We start from the raw sequence: 17527 nt of genomic DNA on the forward strand, positions 1-17527 counted from the left end.
ACACCCCTCGCCCCCCACACCCATCCCACCCCAGAGCCTGACACAGCCCTCGCCCCCCCAACACCCATCCCAGCCCAGAGCCTGACACACCCCTCGCCCATCCACACCCATCCCACCCCAGAGCCTGACACAGCCCTCGCCCCCCCACACCCATCCCACCCCCAGAACCTGACACAGCCCTCGCCCCCCCACACCCATCCCACCCCAGAGCCTGACACAGCCCTCGCCCATCCACACCCATCCCACCCCCAGAGCCTGACACAGCCCTCGCCCCCCCACACCCATCCCACCCCCAGAGCCTGACACACCCCTCGCCCCCCCACACCCATCCCGCCCCCAGAGCCTGACACAGCCCTCGCCCCCCCACACCCATCCCACCCCAGAGCCTGCCACAGCCCTCGCCCCCCCACACCCATCCCACCCCAGAGCCTGACACACCCCTCGCCCATCCACACCCATCCCACCCCAGAGCCTGACACACCCCTCGCCCCCCCACACCCATCCCACCCCCAGAGCCTGTCACAGCCCTCGCCCATCCACACCCATCCCACCCCCAGAACCTGACACAGCCCTCGCCCCCCCACACCCATCCCACCCCAGAGCCTGCCACAGCCCTCGCCCCCCCACACCCATCCCACCCCAGAGCCTGACACAGCCCTCGCCCATCCACACCCATCCCACCCCCAGAGCCTGCCACAGCCCTCGCCCCCCACACCCATCCCACCCCCAGAGCCTGTCACAGCCCTCGCCCCCCACACCCATCCCACCCCCAGAGCCTGTCACACCCCTCGCCCCGCCCCGGAATTCCTCGCACCCTGGTGTCTCGTGGCTCCGTCAACCCCCAGCTCAGCACTTCCGGCCTCCCGCCTGGGGGAGCCGCTCTGGCCTCCGCCTTGAGCAGCTCTATGGCCTCGCCTGTGGATGAGACCGGAGTGAGCCACCCACGTGAGCGACGTGCCCTGAGTGCGGTGCCCGGGGGGCTGTGGGGCGAGAGTGGGGGGCCCCGCAGGGCTGGGGGAGGGGCTGCGGGGCGGGGGGGAGGGGCTGCGGGGCGGGAGTGAGGGGCCCCGCAGGGCTGGGAGAGTGGCTGCTGGGCGGGAGTGAGGGGCCCCCCAGAGCTGGGGGAGGGGCTGCTGGGCGGGAGTGAGGGGCCCCGCAGGGCTGGGGGAGGGGCTGCTGGGCGGGAGTGGGGGGCCCCGCAGGGCTGGGGGAGGGGCTGCTGGGCGGGAGTGAGGGGCCCCCCAGAGCTGGGGGAGGGGCTGCTGGGCGGGAGTGAGGGGCCCCGCAGGGCTGGGGGAGGGGCTGCGGGGCTGGGGGAGGGGCTGCTGGGCAGGAGTGAGGGGCCCCATAGGTCTGGGAGAGGGGCTGCTGGGCGGGAGTGAGGGGCCCCCCAGGGCTGGGGGAGGGGCTGCTGGGCGGGAGTGAGGGGCCCCCCAGGGCTGGGGGAGGGGCTGCTGGGCGGGAGTGAGGGGCCCCCCAGGGCTGGGGGAGGGGCTGCGGGGCAGGAGTGAGGGGCCCCGCAGGGCTGGGGGAGGGGCTGCGGGGTGGGAGTGAGGGGCCCCCCAGGTGGTATGGGAGCAGGGGGCCCCGTAGGGATGGGGGAACAGGGGGCTGCAGGGAGGGAGTGAAGGGCCCCGTAGGGATGGGGGAACAGGGGGCTGCAGGGAGGGAGTGAAGGGTCCCACAGGGCTGCGGGGAGGGGGTTCTTGGGTAGGAATGTGGGACCCCGCAGGGCTGGGAACAGTGGGCTGCAGGGAGGGAGTGAGGGGTCCCACAGGGCTGGGGGGAGGGGGCTGTTGAGCTGGAGGGAGGGTCCCCGCAGGGCTGGGGGCTGTGGGGCAGGAGTGAAGGGTCCCGCAGGGCTGGGGGCAGGGAGCTGCGGGGCGGGAGTGAAGGGTCCCGCAGGGCTGGGGGGACAGGGGGCTGTGGGGCGGGAGTGATGAGCCCTGCAGGGATGGGGGAACGGTGCTGCGGGGTGGGAGTAAGGGTCCCGCATGGCTGGGGGTACCGGGAGCTGTGGGGCAGAAGTGAGGGGCCCCACAGGGCTGGGGGTTAGGTGCTGTGGGGTGGGAGTAAGGGGCCCAGCAGGGCTGGGGGAATGGGGCTGCGGGGCAGGAATGAGGGGCACTGGCAGAGCTGGGGTATAGGCGTACAGGGAGCCATGATAGAGGCACCCTTACGGGCCTGGGCCAGCGGGGGGCTGCAGCTCAGGAGAGAAGGAATGAATCAGTTGCTTTCTGGTTGTGGACATGAAGCTTTTGGGTTATTGTGTTGGAGGACCAGTAGCATTGTGCGCTTGGGTGGGTTGAGCCTCGGTAACTTGGTGAACAGGCTGTGGGTGGGCTGGACTTAGGATGCGGTGGTTATGGAGGTGGGTATATCGCTGTGGTGGTTATGGAGGTGGGTATGTCGCTGCGGTGGTTATATCGCTGTGGTGGTTATGGAGGTGGGTATAGTGCTGAGGTGGGTATAGTGCTGCGGTAGTTATATCGCTGTGGTGGTTATGGAGGTGGGTATAGCACTGCGGTGGGTATAGTGCTGTGGTGGTTATGGGGGTGGGTATAGTGCTGAGGTGGTTATAGTGTTGCGGTAGTTATATCACTGTGGTGGTTATGGAGGTGGGTATAGCGCTGAGGTGGTTATGGGGGTGGGTATAGTGCTGAGGTGGTTATAGTGTTGTGGTAGTTATATCGCTGTGGTGGTTATGGAGGTGGGTATAGCACTGCGGTGGGTATAGCGCTGTGGTGGTTATGGGGGTGGGTATAGTGCTGTGGTGGTTATGGGGGTGGGTATAGTGCTGAGGTGGTTATAGTGCTGCGGTAGTTATATCGCTGTGGTGGTTATGGAGGTGGGTATAGCACTGCGGTGGGTATAGCGCTGTGGTGGTTATGGGGGTGGGTATAGTGCTGAGGTGGTTATAGTGTTGCGGTAGTTATATCACTGTGGTGGTTATGGAGGTGGGTATAGCGCTGAGGTGGTTATGGGGGTGGGTATAGTGCTGAGGTGGTTATAGTGTTGTGGTAGTTATATCGCTGTGGTGGTTATGGAGGTGGGTATAGCACTGCGGTGGGTATAGTGCTGTGGTGGTTATGGGGGTGGGTATAGTGCTGAGGTGGTTATAGTGTTGCGGTAGTTATATCGCTGTGGTGGTTATGGAGGTGGGTATAGCACTGCGGTGGGTATAGCGCTGAGGTGGTTATGGGGGTGGGTATAGCGCTGAGGTGGTTATGGGGGTGGGTATAGTGCTGAGGTGGTTATGGAGGTGGGTATATTGCTGTGGTGGTTATGGAGGTAGTTATATCTCTGGTAGTTATGGGGGTGGGCATCGTGCTGCGGTGGTTGTGGAGGGGGCATCGTGCTGCGGTGGTTATGGAGGTGGGTATAGCCCTGTGGTGGTTGGAGGTGGGTATAGCACTGCAGTGGTTATATCGCTGTTGTGGTTATGGAGGTGGTATAGCGCTGCGGTGATTGGAGGTGGTTATATCGGTGAGGTGGTTATGGAGGTGGGTATAGCACTGCGGTGGTTATATCGGTGTGGTGGTTATGGGGGTGGGTATAGCGCTGCGGTGGTTATATCGCTGTGGTGGTGATGGAGGTGGGTATATTGCTCCTATTGGTGTTACTGTGGGGGGGGGGGGTATATTGCTGCGGTGGGTATATCGCTGTGGTGGTGATGGAGGTGGGTATAGTGCTGCGGTGGTTGGAGGTTGGTATATCACTGCTGAAATACCAATGCTGCAGGTTGACTGCAAGGAGGAGATTTATCAACCCTGTGCCTCCCCACACACCTGGGAGCTGAGTGGTCAGGGGAATTCTGCGGGGGTGGGGGTACCTGGTGCTGCATGGCCTGGGGATTGCTTGGCTTGGCTGCCTGGTCCAGGGATGGGTGAACTTTTCATAGCTGGGTGGTCCTAAGTTTTCAGTGTAGGCCATGAGTGGGGGTGGGATTGGGTGGGAATTGTGCTGTTTTCTCAGTAACTCCCCTGAATATTGGACCTTGAGCCCAACCCCTGGGTAGGTGCAGGGACACCAGCTCACTGCCCACCAGCAGACCAAGAGCTTTGGGATAAATTACCTTCTTTTAAAGTGGCTCAGCCTCTTTCCTCCTCTGGCGGAAGAGCAGGCCCAGGTACCCAGAGGGCCCCGATCCTTCGAGTACAGTTGAAGGCTTGGGTTGCTGTTGGGAGCTGAGGCCAGGCTGACCCTGTGAGCACAGAAAAGACACTAAGTGTGGGAGCTGAAAGGTGGCTCTTCCCAGAGCCCAGGGTAGGGGTAGGCTTAACAGCAAGTGCATCAGTGCTTGAAGTGTTTCTCACATTGGTTCTGGTTTACATTGACCTTTGAAGGAGAGAGCTGGGTCCCTCCTAGCTGCCAAAGGTGTGCCTGGCTGGGAATCACAGGGCCCTGGGCAGCCTGCTCAGGAGGGGAGATGTGGGTCTCACCCAGGAAACACAGTGGTTGGGGGGCTTCTGAAGGGAAACACAAGACCCATTGGCACCACTCTCCTGGGAGCACAGCTTGGAGGCCTCTCCAAAGTTCTTTTGTTCTAGACTGGCAGCACCCGCTTCAGGAGAGAGAGAGGAGGGATGGACGGACAGGCAGCTGGCAGCCAGGCCATGTTTGAAGAAGTTGAGTGGAAAGACACAGATGATGGGGCTCTTCTTCCCCCTCCACACTGCTCTGCCCAGCACAACCCCCTGGTGAGAATGCCCCTGGGGACAGGCTTATCTGGCTGCTGGGGTGGGGGCTGGAGATGAAGAGGGCGTGAATTCCATGGATGGGAGGCCTGGAGGTGGGGAGCAGCGTGGACATCTTAGTTCCAGGGACCACCCTGACATCTCTTCCCCTCTACTGTCTCCAGGCTCCTGCCAGCTGCTTACAGAAACAGCATGGACGACTGCTCAGCACCCTGCAGCGCCTAGAGGCCTCCAGTTGCATGACAGGCTGCAGGCCCCTCTCTGCGGAGAGCGAAATGGACTCAGGCTTTATAGACCAGGCTGGGAGGAAACAGAGACAAGGCCCGAAGCGCAGAGCTGCCTCCTCCCCCTACATTGCCCCAGGGGCTCCAAGCAGCTCTGACACATCCCAAGCAGGGCTGGGACTGGATACAGCTGGCAGGAGACAGAGGAGAGGTATGGTCAGCAGAGCTCCCCTCCCAGAAGCTGGGAGAACAAGTTGAGTCTTGCAGGGAGATGCACCTGCCTGGGGTGCATCTCAGGAGGTGGGACAGGCCTGGGGAAACTGGCCAGTGTTGGACCTGGACCAGCAGGCCACGGGGAGCAAGCCAGCCGCATAGCAGGTGGGCTTGACATGGTCCCTGCCCTAATCCCTTGAGCCGTGTGTGTTGAGCAGGCGTCTCAGACCAGTCAGGCTCATCCCAGTGAAGGGCAGAAAGTCCCAGCAGTTACGCCATCTGGGCTTCCGTGTAGCCAGTGCTGCCAGCAGGATAGCTGCTCATCTCGGGCAGGCAGGCTGGCTGCACTGACCTCCCCTCAGACCTAGAGCATCCTCCCCAGAGCTACAGTGGCATAGAGGCAGCTGGACCAATGCAGTGGTTTCAGCATAGACCTGCCCTGTCTCTCCACCTCAATTATTCAGCAGAGACCCTGAAGGAGAGAGCACACACGCCCAACAAAGAGCAGCTGAGCAAGGAGCTGGGAGCAGGTGCTGCTGGGGGCCCTGCTCCATTGCTGAGTAGGAAGCAGTGGAGGAACAAACAGAAGAATAAAAGGCGACAGAAGAACAAGTTCAAAGTGGGCGCAGGGCAGGGGCAGAGCACTGCAGCGCTGCCACTGTCGGAGCTCTCGGGGTTGCTGCGGGCTCGGATGGAGGAGCAGCTCCAGGCAGCCCGCTTCCGCCACATCAACCAGCAACTTTACACGTCCACTAGCCAGGAGGCAGCCCAGCTCTTCCAGCATGACCCTGAAGCCTTCGCCATCTATCACCGTGGCTTTGCCCAGCAGGTGGGGCGCTGGCCTGAGAACCCAGTTCACCGCATTATCCGGTATCTGCAGGGCAGGTGAGTACTGCCCCAGGACCTCTGGCCTCACAGGGGTGCAGGAGGCGGGTGGCTGGGTAAGCCCTGGTAGGGACCCTGTGGCCAGGGCCCAAGAGCTGTGGCCTGGTATTCACTCACTCTCTGCTTTCTCCTAAGGCCAGCATCGCTGGTGGTGGCAGATTTTGGGTGTGGCGACTGCAAGATTGCAACCAGTGTCAAGAACAAGGTTCACTCGTTTGACCTGGTGGCCCTGAGCCCACACGTGACTGTGTGTGACATGGCCAAGGTAGGGAGGGGCCATGGAGGGCACTCAGCGTGGGGCTGTGGTGGGGTATTGGCCTGCCCTTGGGGGTGGGGTGGGGTCTCCCTGCATGATGTTGGTTACTCCCCATAGGCAGGGTCACCCCTGGGGCTCACCCTGCTGGCTGCCTTGCAGGTGCCACTGGCAGCAGAATCCGTGGATGTCGCTGTGTTCTGCCTGGCACTGATGGGCACCAACCTGCAAGAGATCCTAGAAGAGGCCAACCGGGTGCTGAAGCCTGGGTAATGGGAGCCTGTGAGGCGCAGCCTAGTGGTGAAGGGTGGAGGGCTAAAGCTTCAGGAGTGATGCAGGAGTATGAGCCCTGAGCTCAGGATATGGAGTCTCTCACCCCACCAATCCTGGCAGGCTGCCAAGAGGGCAGCCTTTCCCTGAGACCCTGGGGGGCTTTGTCCAGCCCTCAGGAAGGGCTCAGTGCAGCCTGAAAGCTAGTCTCTCTTCCTAAGAGAAGTTGGTCCAACAAAAACTATTCCCACCATGAATCTCTAATTCCCCTGGGACCAACAGCTGTGCTCCCTGCACCCACCAACTGTCAGGCTATGCTCAGCTCAAAGGCTCCATCACCCTGCCCAGCTCCCTGGTGCTTTATGTTCCACATGACAGAAGAGGCTCATAGCTGTCCTGTTGCAGAGTCTATGGGAAAGGGCTGTTAGAAAGAGATTTGACCAGGCTAATGCCAACAAACACGGGATACATTATGGTCTTGAGTTCCAAAAGGTGCTCCAGGCTGGGCTAGTCAGCAAGCTTTCAAGTAGGCTCAGTAGCTGGGGATCCCTGGCATCTGCCTAGACACACACGCCTCTGCCAGCAGTGCACTACTTAAGCTAGTTGGCCTGGGCTACTTGCCCCTGCCTCCACGTGTGTGCGCTCTCCAGGTACAGCATGCTTGTTCTTTGGCTGCTACTGCCTCAGTTCACAGGTGAGCTGTCTCATAAAGCTGGAAGGGAGCCTGAGAGGTCAGCTCCAGTGCCCTGCACTCACAGCAGCACCCATATCAGCATCCCTGATTTTTTTTTCTTTGCCCCAGACCCCTAAATGGCCCCTTAAGGGTTGAACTCGCAGCTGAAGGCTTACAAGGCCTATGCTCAAACCACTGAGCTATCCACTATTCCCAGGGAGAGTAGCCCCCCCATGCCATCAGGTATTGCTGGGGCACTCCACAGATGGGGAGTATCAGTATCTGGGGAGCAACAGCTGCCCATGCTAATAAACATCCCCTCCTGCATGCAGACTCCATCTCAAAGACTCCTGCTGCCAGTGAGTTGATGGGGGATACGGGCAGTAACAGAGGGGCTGAGGGAAGCATCTCAGAGCATTAGGTGGGGGGCAGGATATCAGCGATGGCAGAGGGGCACAAGGGAGCAGCCCAGAGCAGTAGATGTGGGGGGATACTGGCAGTGGCAAAGGGGCACAGGGGAGCAGCCCAGAGCAGTTGGTGGTGGTGGTGGGGGTACTGGCAATGGCAGAGGAGCTTAGGGGGAGCTGTCCAGAGCAGTGTGTGGGGGTGGGATACTGACAGTGGCAGAGGAGCACAAGCGTGCAACAGAGCAGTGGGTGGGGGAAGCTGGAGGCAGAGGAATGGAGGGCTAAGCACTCACCCCTCACTGTTTATGTTGACAGGGGTATCCTGAAGGTGGCGGAGGTTTCTAGCCGCTTCACAGACATCCAGGCCTTCATCAACGCCATGACTCAGCTGGGCTTTCGGATAGTCTCCAAGGTGTGTTCTAGGGCCCCCGTCACATGAGCAGGACTTGTCCTAGCAGCAGAAGCAGATGTCATACAACAGGCGGGTGGGGGCAATCTCTGCCTGGAGCTGTTGGTGCCCCCAAGTCCCTGCAAGACAAGTTAGGGCAGCTTGCTTGGTCACTCTTCACCTGTCTGGCTGAGACGCCTGCTGTCTCGGCTGGGGGCTGGCTGTAGGGTGGCCTAATGGGTGGTGGGGAGATGGGTGGGAAGGGATAAGGGGCTCTGGAGGATAGGGAAATGTGTTGGGGGGAGAGAGATAATGGGGTGTGGGGGGTGCAGAAGGGGCAGTGGTGTTGGGGGATATAAGCAGTGGGAGGGATGTGGGGAGCAAGAATGTGGGTTGATATTGGGGAGGGAAGAACAGTGTGGCTGACAGCCTCACCAGGCTTCTGGGCAAGGTGGGGAGACCCAGTTCCATAGCCCGCCACCCACTGCCCCACATCGCTGCCCAGAGTGTGCCATGCTCCAGCTGCTGGGGGCCCTGCCTCCTCCAGTCAGTGGGTGGAGGTGTGATATGGTTGGTTTCTAGGAGCCCTGCTGAGAGGATCAAAGCTGGGTTTAGAGGCAGGACCTCCACTTTAAGGCAAACCCCATCTTTCCTGTGCCCCCCAGTACCCTCTTGACACAGGTGAGAGGTCCCTTCCAGTTCTAGTAGTCCATGAGTCACCCGACTAGCCATCCTTTCATGCTAGGCTGGCCATCCCTCCTACGGAGGTCTTCCAGGAGCTAACATCTGAAGTGCAAGTTCAGAGCCACTCTCGAAACTTGGTATACAAAAATGAAACACACACACACCAAGAGCATAAACGGAAGCAGCCAATCATTAGTTTTTAATAGACTCCCCTCACCTGGCACAAGATTTTTTTACAAACATACAATAGGGGTGTAACAATGTTCAGCTCACAATCCAACAACATCACAGGGGGGACCAAGGGGTGGGGTGAGGGATGGCACGGTGCTAGGTGAATGTGGGGTAGGGGGCACCTGGGTGAATAGGACTTCTGGGGGTGTTCCTGAAGGAGGTGCCAGAGGATAGGACAGATGGGGTTCTCAGGGGCAGGGTGCCAGAGGTGGATAAGGGAATTCCTGAGAGGGGAGGTGCCAGGGGCAGGGTGTGACTTGGGGTTGCGGGGAGAGGTCCCAGAGGACAGGGCAACTGAAGGTTCCTGGGGCAAGATGGCAGGAGCTGGGGCAGACAAGATGGAGGGGGGTTCCTAGGGGGTGGATGGGGGCTTCCTAGGATGAGGTGATGGGGCAGACAAGGCAAATGGGGGGTGCGGGGTGGCTGGGGGGTGGGGCAGACAAGGCAGATGGGATTCCCATGGAGGTGTCAGGGGGCAGGTCATGCAAGAGAAGCGGGGGCTCCTGAGGAGGTGCCAGGGGGAGCGGTGCCAATGGGGGTACCCGGGGCAGTGCTGGTGGGGGAGCGGGGATTGGCGGGGCCAATGGGGGTTCTCAGGGGAGGTACCGGTGGGGGGGCGGGGGGAGCAGGGCCGATGGGGGTTCTCAGGGGAGGTGCTGGGAGGCGAGGTGGGGCGGGGCGGACAAGAAGCTGCCTTGGGGGTGTCGGGGAGCGGGGCGGGCGGGGGCGGGGCCGGGGCCGCCTTGGGGGCGTGGCGGACGTGGGGCGGGGCCGCAGTGGAGGGGCCCCGCCCCCGCCGGCGCACACCGCCCGGCCCAGCCGCTGTCTCTCCCGCAGGAGCTGGACAACCCCTTCTTCTGGCTGCTGGACTTCCGGAAGCGCGGCCGGCCGCGGCCGCGGGCGCGGGGGGCGCTGCCCGGCCTGGCGCTCCGGCCCTGCCGCTACAAGCCGCGCTGAGGGCGGGCCGCGAGCCGCGTCCCTTTCCTGCTGCTGCGTCAATAAAGTTCCTGTTCTGGCCTCGCAGTGCCTTCTGGGACTCGTAGTTTTGTGTGCGCCTGCGCGGACGGCTGCTCCGGCTCTGGTGAGGCGGCCGGCCCACGGCGCGTGCGCAGGGCGGGGTTCCGCGCGGCCCCGGGGCGCGTGCGCGGAGCGGTCGGGCCTGCGGGGCCGCGCTGTTTCCTGTCCCGCGATGTCGGGTTCGGGGGGCGCGGGCCCTGGGGGCGGGAAGCTGGACATCAACCGCGCCGGCGTGTCCGAGCTGCAGGGGGCGCTGAGCGGCGTCGGCCGGCGCCGGGCCCGGGGCATCGTGCGCAAGAGAGAGGTGGGGGGGGGCCGGCGGGGACATGGGGTCGCGCGGGGGTGGGGGGGGGCCGGCGGGGGGGTGCTCGGGGGTGCGGGAGGCCGGCGGGGTGGAGCATGCAGGGGAGGGGAGGAGGGGGGTCATGGGGCAGCGCGCTCGGAGCGGGGAGTGGTGGTGCGCCTGCAGCTGTGGTGCGGGGGAGGAGGGCGTGTGGGCGCTGTGTGTGTGCAGGAGGGTGAGGGGATGGATTGCACTCAGCAAATTTGCAGATGACGCCAAGGTAAGGGGACGGGTAGATACGTGCTAGTGTAGGGGTAGGGTCCAGATTGCCGTAGATAAATTGGAGGATTCGGCCAAAAGAAATCTGATGCAGTTCAATGAGAAGTGCAGAGTCCTGCACTTGGGGTGGAAGAATCCCAATTATTGTTACAGGCTGGGGACCGACTGGCTCAATTGCAGTGCAGCAGAAAAGGACCTGGGGATTACAGTGGGTGAAAGGCTGGATATTAGTCAACAGTGTTCCCTCCTAGCCAGGAAGGCTAACAGCATATTGAGGTGCATTAGGAGAAGCATTTACAGCAGAGCTAGAGAAGTTTCAGAGAGGTAGCTGTGTTAGTCTGTATCTTCGAGAACAACAAGAAGTCCTGTGGCACCTTATAGACTGACAGATATTTTGGAGCATAAGTGTTTGTGGGCAAAGACCCACTTCATCAGATGCATCTAGAGAAGTTATAGTTCTTCTCTGTTCGGCATTGGTGAGGCCTCATCTGGAGTACTGCGTCCAGTTCTGGACCCCCAGTATAGAAAGGATGTGGATGCACTGGAGCAGGTCCAGTGGAGGGCAAATAAAAAAATGATTAGGGATCCTGGAGCACATGATCTATGAGGAGAGGTTGAGGGATTTTGTGGCACAGTGGTCCAGAATACACAGATGGATAAGATGGAAGGTGCCCCATGGCAACAGTAATTGATCCTGGACTGAAATCTCTGGGTCCGAGTAATGCAGGAGGTAGTTGGCCTTTAGCTCATGTGGTAGAGCACCCTGAAAGCCTCCATCTACATGCAGGAGGGAGTGCAAGGTCACAGGTGCAGTTTCAAGGAGGTGGAAGGGCCTTAGACACCCAAGTGCTAGTGGAGAAGTGCAGCTGGACATTGGAGCCACACAAATTCATCTGGAAATAAGGCTCAGTGTTGGCCAGGGCAGTGATTAGCTCTCGGAGCCATTGTCCAAGGGAAGTGGTGGAGTGTCTATCTCTTGATGTCTTCAGATCCAGACTTGAGGCTTTTACAGAAGACCTTCTAGCCAAAGACACTGCGTTGCATATGCAGGTATTTAGGTAGGATTCTTTGGTTTGTGCTATGCAGGGGTCAGACCAGCTGATCAAATTGTTCCATCTGGTTTTAAACTCTCCTAAGTCTCTGCTAATTTCGTATTGCTGGGTGAGAGTGTGCCGGACTGGAGAGTTTCAACCTGTAGTTTTTAAAGAGTACCTTTTTGCCTCTCACTGCTTCTTTTGCTTTGTTTAGCTCCAATGGCATTTTTGGCCCCCTCCTATGTTTTGCTTTTAAACACATTCCATGTAGCTTTCAGGGGCTTCACTTTGAGTGTGCTCTTTAATTTCTGTTTCACTGGCTTGTTCTCACATGAAACGAAGTGCTCCTGATGGGCTGCTGTGGTAGTCCCTCACCTATAGGCATATTGCTTTTTTTGTATTTTTGCAGTTACTATGATTAGCAGTTCAGATCTATTCGCCTCTTGGATCTGGCTGACAGGTAGTGAAGCAGGATTCCTACTACTCCATTTAGGACTAAATCAAGAATTGCCCCTCCACAGACCCTAGATGCTCCAAGAAGCAATCTTCAAGGTGGCAGGAAGCTTTGAGTGGCATGTACCCAGTTAATATGGTGATAAGGGAAATCTTCCATTATTACTGGATTTTGTATTTTTTGTTCTCTCTGACGTCCCTGTGTATTTCACCATCCCGGTCAGGTGAGTGGTAGCATATTTCCAACCGTGAAATGACTATCAATAGGGATTCTATGGCACAGTTGGATATAAGCTACGAGGCTGGTTTAGACTACTCTAGTTATCCTGGCCTACCCCTCTAGGCAGACAATCTTTTTCCAGTGTAAGAGAACCTCTTTTCAACTGAGACTTTGTGTTCTGGGAAGGGATTCAGGGTAAGCTTGACAAAGGCACCATTGTTCTGGAGTACGACTGCCCCCAGGCGTGTTCATACTGGTCTAAATTGATCAGCTACAGAGGTGCAACTGGTAAAGCTTTCCTGTGGAGGCCTGGCTTGAGGCTCCCAGCTCTCATCTGGGCCATTCTCTGTGAGCTGTGGAAGGCCTTTTGTTCCTCTCCTCCTTCTCTGGCCCTTTTCCAAAGACAGAGGGCCGCCTAGCAGTGGGTACCACTGGGATTTGAAAGCATGTTGAAAGCACCCAAGAGAACAACAAGGGACCTGGGGAGGGCAGCTGAGTAGCTTGGACTTGAAGTTCCAGCTGCTGCTGGTGGTACTTTGTCAGTAGCTGGAACTATGGACCCCTTTTAAGGCCCCTGGCAGCACTGCTCCAGGTGTCTGTAAGAGGAGCTCAGCACTAAGCACTGACTGCCCTAGGCGCTGCCTCTTCCATCATTAGCCCCTACCCTTCTGGGCTGTGGAGCTGGGGCCCCCAGCAGCTGTCAGCCCTACGGGGTCAGTGAAGTTGTCATTGGAGGCAAGTGAGCAGAGGTGCCCTGTGCAGTGGTGTCCCCAGTGCGGTGAGTTTGGCTACCCAGAGTCACCTAGGTGGCAGGTGTAGTGGTTTTGCTGTGGCCGAGGGAAAGGGTATATGTAAGGACATGGGGAGAGTGGGAAGGCTGCCAGTGCTCCTGTTTGCTCTGCCAGGAATTGCTAGGTGCTTGGTACAGTTCTGACCTGGACTCAGTTTCAGCACCTGAGTGGGGTTGTCCCTACCTGTGCCAGGGCCTCTCCAGAGCTACTTGGCTTTATGCTGCCATCAGTGTACAACCAGTCTGGCCGTAGAGCGTAAGGGCCCATTCATTTGGTGTGCAGTCCTGTCATTAGACTGCACATGTGCTGGGGGTATGCGTCCCCAGGTGCAGTTCTGGCTGCATGGGCAGTATCACCACTGGTCTCCCTGCCATACGTGGGCATTGCTTCATAGCCTGCTGCGTGTGCTTAAAAACAAAGCAACCACAGAACAAATGAACAGGGTGTGGGTGGCCTGATCCCCAGAATGGCAAGGGGGGTGCTGCCTGGGGTCTACTGCATGATGCAGGCATCTAAGGCTTGGTAGCCAAGTGAGAGCTGATTTGAGGACGTTTGTTCACACAGTGCTGCAAGCTGTCCCTTTAATGAACAGAAGCTTTAACCTCTCTCCTGTAGGTAAGGAGCTTTCCCAGGGGCATGCTTTTCCACAACTTCCTGTTGGGTGATGCCCACCTTTGAAGCACTAGGGTGTTACACCATCGGAGGCAAGAGAATGGGTTAGGTAGGCCAGTGGGTGGATCCTGGCTGGCCACTCCAATGGGAATAGACCCTGCTACCAAGAGACCCTGTCAGAACTCTGTCAGCTGCAAGAAGGGTCAGACCCAGGCTTTATGGTACCTTTGCAGGGACTCTTCCTGTGTCAGTCCCTCCTAACCCCGGCGCATGGGGCATGGTGGCTTGGCAGCACCGGTGACAGAAGAGTTTGGCACTGGGTGGTAAGATGGTAATGGTGCTGGGCCAGTTTGCGCCAACCCTTTAGAATCTAAAGGCTTAGAAATAGGAAGGAGGGAAGGAAGGAAGGAAAGAGTGTGAGAGAAAAGTTGTTAAATTACATATATCAGTCAAAGCCATTGATGCAGGCTGCAGGGGATGGTAAAAGCTGCTGTCTTGAAAGTCTCTGAAAATACATCCTCTGAGGGATGTATCCCCAGTCCATAAAGGCTTAATTTATAGCAGAAATGTTCTTGAAAACTCCAAATTTGGAGGCTGGAGCTGTGTTCTGAGGACTAAGAACAAGATAACCACAGCCCAGGTTCTCTTTATAGATTCTTGCCATGTGGAAGGAAGTTCTCTGCTCTTGAGAATGTACTCAATGATGGACCACCTGATCAGGTTACCTGTCAGGGCATTCTGCCATTGGCACACTCCCGGATGACATGTCTCAGTCGAATTGGTGAGATGTAGATTAGAGTCTGATGCAGCTGTTCTTTAGTTCAGCCCATGTCACCCATACAGAAACTAAGCCACTCTGCACTGAACAGGGAAAGATGGAAGGAAATAGTGAGAGAGGCCTCAGACACCAATGGGTGCTGAGCCCACGGTTATTGATGATGGTGCTGTCACCCATGCTTCATCAGATGCAACAAAGCGGGTCTGTGCCAATGGCAAAATATGTTAGTCTATAAGGTGCCACAGGATTATTTGTTGTTGGAAGACACAGACTAACTCGGCTACCTCTCTGATTCTTCACACCTTCCATTGTGAATCCTTGGCTCTACAGCAGGGTTTCCCAACCTATGGGTCACCATTACATTTCAGAAGTGTTGCCTGCTGGGCTGGGCATCTCCACAGGTGGCTGTTAAGAAGCCATTCACACTCCTGAAGTAGCAACGAAGGGTCCTGTGGCACCTTAGAGACTAACAGAAAAGTTTTGAGCATGAGCTTTCGTGAGCACAGACTCACTTCATCAGATGCTGGTCTTGGAAATCTGTTGAAGTGAGTCTGTGCTCACGAAAGCTCATGCTCAAAACTTTTCTGTTGGTCTCTAAGGTGCCACAGGACCCTTCGTTGCTGTTACAGATCCAGACGGACACGGCTACCCCTCCGATACTCGACTCCTTAAGTAGTTCTCAACTTCTTAATTGGATTAACAGCTGTTAGGCAGCTACACCAATCAATTATATTGAGGACCCTTTCCACTGCAGGGCAGAGAATTGCATACCTGAGGAGCAGGGCCCAGCTCAGATAAGGTAGGGGCCTGAGTCTGAGGCTGGGACCTAGGGCAGAACAGATCAGCTCTCTGACTTCCAGCTTCTGTAGGAGATGGAGTCCCTGCAGACCCCAGCAGGGTTACCGCGGCTGGTGGTGCCAGTCGGGGCTCTGTGCCTCCAACTGGATTCCAGCCACAAGGGTCCCTATGTCTCCCCTGGGTCCCTCCAGCCTGTGAATGATCCTTAGCCCCTTTCAGCCTCTGAGTGTGACTCCCCTAGCCCCTGAGTGAGACACCCTTAGCTCCCTTCAGCCCGAGTGACTCCCCTAGTCCTATCCAGCCCCTGGGTGACTCATAGTGCCTGAGTGTGACTCCACTAGCCCTTGAGTGAGACACCCTTACCCCTCAGCCCAAGTGACTCCTAGCCCTCGAGTGTGACTCCCCTAGTCCCCTCCAGCCCTTGAGTGAGACACCCTTGGCTCCCTTCAGCCCGAGTGACTCCCCTAGTCCCATCCAGCCCCTGGGTGACTCCCAGACCTTGAGTGTGACCCCCTAGTCCCTGCTTGTGGGGTTTAAGCCAAGGGGAGCAGTTGAGGGATGAGTGTCTTTCTACCACCACAACTCTGACTAACTATAGTCAGTTGTTAGGGTTATTTTATTAATATAGTTCCCCTTTTCTATGAAATAACTATCAGGGATATATAAATGTGAGGGGACACAATTTTATATTCTTACCTAATTCTTGACTATCCCCCCCTTCTGCCCCTCTGCTGGCTGATTTGCTCTCCTTGATAAACATTTTTCTGATTTTTTTTTCAACCTTGATTACTATTTTGGTTCTCTGTGCCTTAAATATTGAGTGTGTTCTGGTATCGGTATGGTCTGAAGAAGTGGGTCTGTCCCACGAAAGCTCATTACTTAATACGTTATTTTGTTAGCCATGCTAGTCTATAGTAGCACTTTAAAGACTATCTCTCTGTTACTAAGCACCATAAACAGATTCAGTGAATCACCAGTGTTCGACACCTGACTTGGCACAAGATTTGGTACAAACTTAATACAGTGGTTACAGAATTGTTTTTTATGTTCAATTTAAAAATCCAGTAACGTCACAGTGCAAATAAAACTGACTGATCCCCTTGGGTGAGAGGACCCAGGTAGCTTCTGGGCAGCACCTCCTGCTACCTCAATACATTCTCCACACAAACCATAGATCTTGTGTACTGTGTGTGGTACGCATGGAGCAGGGTCCCCAGTGTTTAGGCATTTCCTCTCCTCAGTTCCCATGTCTTGGCCTCTGCAAGTTGGATGCAAATCAGAAGCCGCCTTGCTGTATTCAGCATAGCTAGTGCAAGCAAGGGTGCTTGTACCCAGCTGTGTCAGTGTAGGCCAGATCCTGGGGACTTTTTTCTCCCCCTTTGAGGGTTCGTTCCTGACCCGCAGAGTGGGAAGGGCAAGCAGGCAAAGAGTGTGTGGCAGAAGGGCTGGGGCAGGGGTCAGGGGCTTCTCGGGTAGACAGGCAACATTTCTCTTCCCAGGCATTTCAGCTCCTCCTGTTCCTTGCATCCCCAGCACAGTCTCAGCTCCCCAGAGGCGCACGCAGCTGAACTTTCCCAGGCAGTATGAGGGCCAGGGCATGTGTTTGGGAGGGGGGAAGTGCAGGTAGTGCAGGCAGGCCATCCTGGCTCTGCAAAGGGGTGGCAAGGTGTACTGATTTGTGACTGCTGGAGGTAGTCAGGTGACTGCAGAGGTGTCAGGAGGGAGATCGGGTCTCTGGTGGGGAGCACCCCACAGAGAACTTACGGTGGCGGGGGTGCATGTGCTGTGAGTGCCCAGGGCTCTGCCCAGTGCTCTGCTGAGTCCTGCTTCTTCCCTGGCAGGAGCTGAAGGGCTTCAACTCACTGGATGACCTGCTGCATGTCAAGGGCATCACCACCCGCATCCTGGAGCTGAACAGCCAGCGCATGACCTGCAGGAGGAGGCCAAGCAGCGAGGATGCCCCAAGCGGGAGCCCGAGCCAGCCAGGGCACAATGCCCAGGGCCCTCAGGTGGGGAACAATGGGCTGTGCTCGGCCCACACTGCAGAGAGGTGCAGAGTGGGTCTGCGGCTTTCCAAATGGGAGGGGTCCAGCCATTCTGCAAAATGGAGGCGGGTGAGGTAGAGAGAATCCTCTGGCTTAGCCTCATGTAGGGAGCAAAGATCCATCTGTGACATCCCTGGCAGTCCTGCTCTTCGACCTGGCACCAAGCCCAGGGCCCTAGAGGGAGCACTGTGCTGGCAGATCACTTGGGAGGCAGTTCCTGCCCTGTCAGGGGATGGGCACTGTGAGTGGTAGTCCTGCTCCAGGCTGCCCCATGCCACCCTGCTCAGCCCAG

At 57.7% G+C, this 17527-nt stretch overlaps 3 protein-coding genes across 6 annotated transcripts in view; 2 read left to right on the plus strand and 1 right to left on the minus strand.

Moving 5' to 3' along the window:
• Positions 1-870, minus strand: part of ILK (integrin linked kinase) — a 30097-nt gene extending 29227 nt beyond the window's left edge. Inside the window, exon 1 of the mRNA XM_075009886.1 lies at positions 815-870. The gene's annotated coding sequence lies outside the window, so the exon portion shown is untranslated. The remainder of the gene's footprint in view (positions 1-814) is intronic.
• On the plus strand, positions 830-17150 carry RRP8 (ribosomal RNA processing 8). 4 transcript variants are annotated; one of them, XM_075010176.1, is made up of 9 exons: positions 830-945; positions 4551-4700; positions 4862-5132; positions 5599-6019; positions 6155-6284; positions 6435-6541; positions 7938-8034; positions 9763-10006; positions 17032-17147. In XM_075010176.1, exons 2-8 carry the CDS (start codon positions 4587-4589, stop codon positions 9880-9882), a joined length of 1260 nt encoding a protein of 419 aa, XP_074866277.1. In that variant the 5' UTR covers positions 830-945; positions 4551-4586; the 3' UTR covers positions 9883-10006; positions 17032-17147. The 4 variants fall into 4 exon arrangements, with proteins under 4 accessions (XP_074866277.1, XP_074866351.1, XP_074866191.1 ...); XM_075010250.1 differs by having other exon boundaries at positions 886-963; XM_075010090.1 differs by lacking the exon at positions 830-945 and adding an exon at positions 3483-3503 and having other exon boundaries at positions 5602-6019; positions 17032-17150.
• Positions 10084-17527, plus strand: part of LOC142020952 (F-box/WD repeat-containing protein 7-like) — a 49173-nt gene continuing 41729 nt past the window's right edge. Inside the window, exons 1-2 of the mRNA XM_075009306.1 lie at positions 10084-10246; positions 17032-17199. Of these exons, the coding sequence (XP_074865407.1) occupies positions 10115-10246; positions 17032-17199 (300 nt within the window). The 5' untranslated portion in view covers positions 10084-10114. The remainder of the gene's footprint in view (positions 10247-17031; positions 17200-17527) is intronic.

This window comes from Carettochelys insculpta, chromosome 1 (assembly GCF_033958435.1).
Source record: "Carettochelys insculpta isolate YL-2023 chromosome 1, ASM3395843v1, whole genome shotgun sequence".
Taxonomy (NCBI): Eukaryota; Metazoa; Chordata; order Testudines; family Carettochelyidae; genus Carettochelys; species Carettochelys insculpta.